At 42.1% G+C, this 2,412-nt stretch overlaps 1 protein-coding gene across 1 annotated transcript; it reads left to right on the top strand.

The window, feature by feature from the left end:
• The first annotated feature begins 701 nt into the window (after positions 1-701).
• Positions 702-1,830, top strand: LOC132609950 (secreted RxLR effector protein 161-like). Its single transcript, XM_060324172.1, has one exon. The coding sequence runs from the start codon at positions 702-704 to the stop codon at positions 1,293-1,295; it is 594 nt and encodes a 197-aa protein (XP_060180155.1). The 3' UTR covers positions 1,296-1,830.
• The last annotated feature ends 582 nt before the right edge of the window (positions 1,831-2,412 follow it).

Here is a 2,412-nt window from a genome sequence, read left to right as displayed (position 1 = left end):
ACAAAATCAGACTTGGGAACTTGTGCCAAAGCCAAAAGATGTGAAGCCTATATCATGCAGATGGGTTTATAAAATAAAGATCCGCACAGATGGGTCAATCGAGAGGCATAAAGCTCGATTAATAGCTCGAGGATTCACTCAAGAATATGGTCTCGATTATGATGAAACTTTCAGTCCAGTAGCAAAGTTTACAACTGTGCGAGTCTTACTTGCACTTGCTGCTAGCAAAGACTGGAGTTTGTGGCAGATGGATGTTAAGAACGCGTTTCTACATGGGGAGCTGGATCGGGAGATTTACATGGCTCAACCAATGGGTTTCCAGAATCAAAAACATCCTGAGTATGTTTGTAAGCTAAGGAAGGCGCTCTATGGATTGAAGCAATCACCAAGGGCCTGGTATGGTAAAACTGCTGAATTTTTAACTCAAAGTGGTTATTTTATTACATCTACAGATTCAAGTTTGTTTTTCAAAGTCGATGGAGGGAAGCTATCTATTGTGCTAGTATATGTCGACGATTTGATTGTAACTGGCGATAATGGAGAAGAAATTCTCCAAACAAAGGAGAATTTATCTGTCCGATTTCATATGAAAGAACTTGGACAACTCAATCATTTTCTTGGTCTGGAGATTGATCGTACTCAGGGAGGAATTTTTCTCTATCAGCAAGCCAATTGCAACACCAATTGAACCAAATGCTAAGATGTGCGTGCATGGAGGAAAAGATTTAGAAGATGTGACGATGTATCGGCAATTGGTAGGTAGTCTGATTTATTTAACTCAGACTCGACCTGATATTTCTTTTGCAGTTGGTGTGATAAGTCGCTATATGCACAATCCAAAGAAGCACCATATAGAGGCTCTTCGGCGAATTCTAAGACATGTAAAAAGCGCAATGGATTATGGTCTTTTGTACAAGAAAGGTGAAGAATGCAAGTTAGTCAGCTACTGTGACTCTGACTATGCAGGAGACCATGATACTTGTTGTTCAACTACGGGCTTTGTCTTTAAGCATGGAGATGGAGCAATTTCTTGGTGCAACAAGAGGCAGCCAACAGTGTCGTTGTCAACAACAGAAGCGGAGTATCAGGCAGCAGCAGTTGCAGCTCAAGAAAGTACATGGCTTATGCAATTGATGAAGGATTTACAACAACTTGTTGGCTATGCAGTTCCCTTGTACTGTGACAATCAGTCAGCGATCTGTTTGGCTGAAAATTCTGTTTTTCACGCACGGACTAAGCATGTGGAGATACTGTCACGACCCAACCAGTGGGCCATGACGGGTACCCAGAGCTGACTACCGAGCACCACTCATCATGCTAACCATCATTCCCAACTTGTAGACACATCACCTCCAAGGCAATACACATATATACATATAAGCCCTCACGGCTGCAAAAATGATATAAAAAATATACACTGGTGTATTCATGAGACATCTACTACCCACGCATACATATCTATGAGCCTCTACTGGAATACTGAGACATAAGGACGGGATAGGATCCGTCATACCTAAATATGAACACAAAAGAATGCATCAATAAGCTGCACCTCCGGAGTAGTGGGGTGCTCCTGTATAAGCTGATATAGCTCCTAAGAATCTGGCCCGCCTCCCTGTCTACCTGTGGCCATGAACACAGCGTCCATAAAAAGAAAAGAACGTCAGTACGAACAATGTACTAAGTATGTAAGGCATACACGATAACATGACAAAGAGATAACCTGTAACTGATTGCCTCTTAAGGCGGAGTCATGCATGCTAACTTATATAATAAACAACATCATATCATGTATGCATATATAAACTGCCCGATCATATAGGTACGGCGTGATCATCATTAGCCCGCGTCCGGGCCTCCCGCGTCCGGGCCTCCCGCGTCCGGGCCTCCCGCGTCCGGGGTAAACATCTCAAGCCGCCCACTAGTGGTGTCTGCCTGGCCATATAGGCACGGTGTAATCATCATCATAGCTTCCCACTACGCCCATCATAGTGGTGACTACCCGGCCAAATAGGCACAGTGTAATCTTACATATACATAATATGAAGAATGCATGAGAGCTCAAGTAAACGCTATATCCCTGTAGGAGTGACATAAGGTCGGGAACCTCCGATTACATTATGGAATAATCCTCATCACTATATCTCACCTCAAAGGAACTATATCATGAGATGAGGTAACAACAAGAAATGACATCAATGGAATCATAAAGATACGAATACCAAGCTCATCATAGCATCATTATCATCATCACTGTCATGGAATATATCTCATCTCTATCTCATAAGAAGCTCTTAAGAATCTTTAACTTTCATCTTTGGAATGTAAGAAGGTCATGGAAATATAGAAAAGAAATCATAATATAGAAGTCATGCTTTTGAAAGAAGGGGACTAGCCTTACATACCTTTACG

This window comes from Lycium barbarum, chromosome 9 (assembly GCF_019175385.1).
Source record: "Lycium barbarum isolate Lr01 chromosome 9, ASM1917538v2, whole genome shotgun sequence".
Taxonomy (NCBI): Eukaryota; Viridiplantae; Streptophyta; class Magnoliopsida; order Solanales; family Solanaceae; genus Lycium; species Lycium barbarum.
Note: the sequence above shows the minus strand (reverse complement) of the source record. Positions and strands in the feature narration are given on the sequence as shown.

Coding starts and splice junctions, on each gene's coding strand:
- LOC132609950 (XM_060324172.1), top strand. CDS start 702: ATGTGCGTGCATGGAGGAAAAGATTTAGAAGATGTGACGATGTATCGG.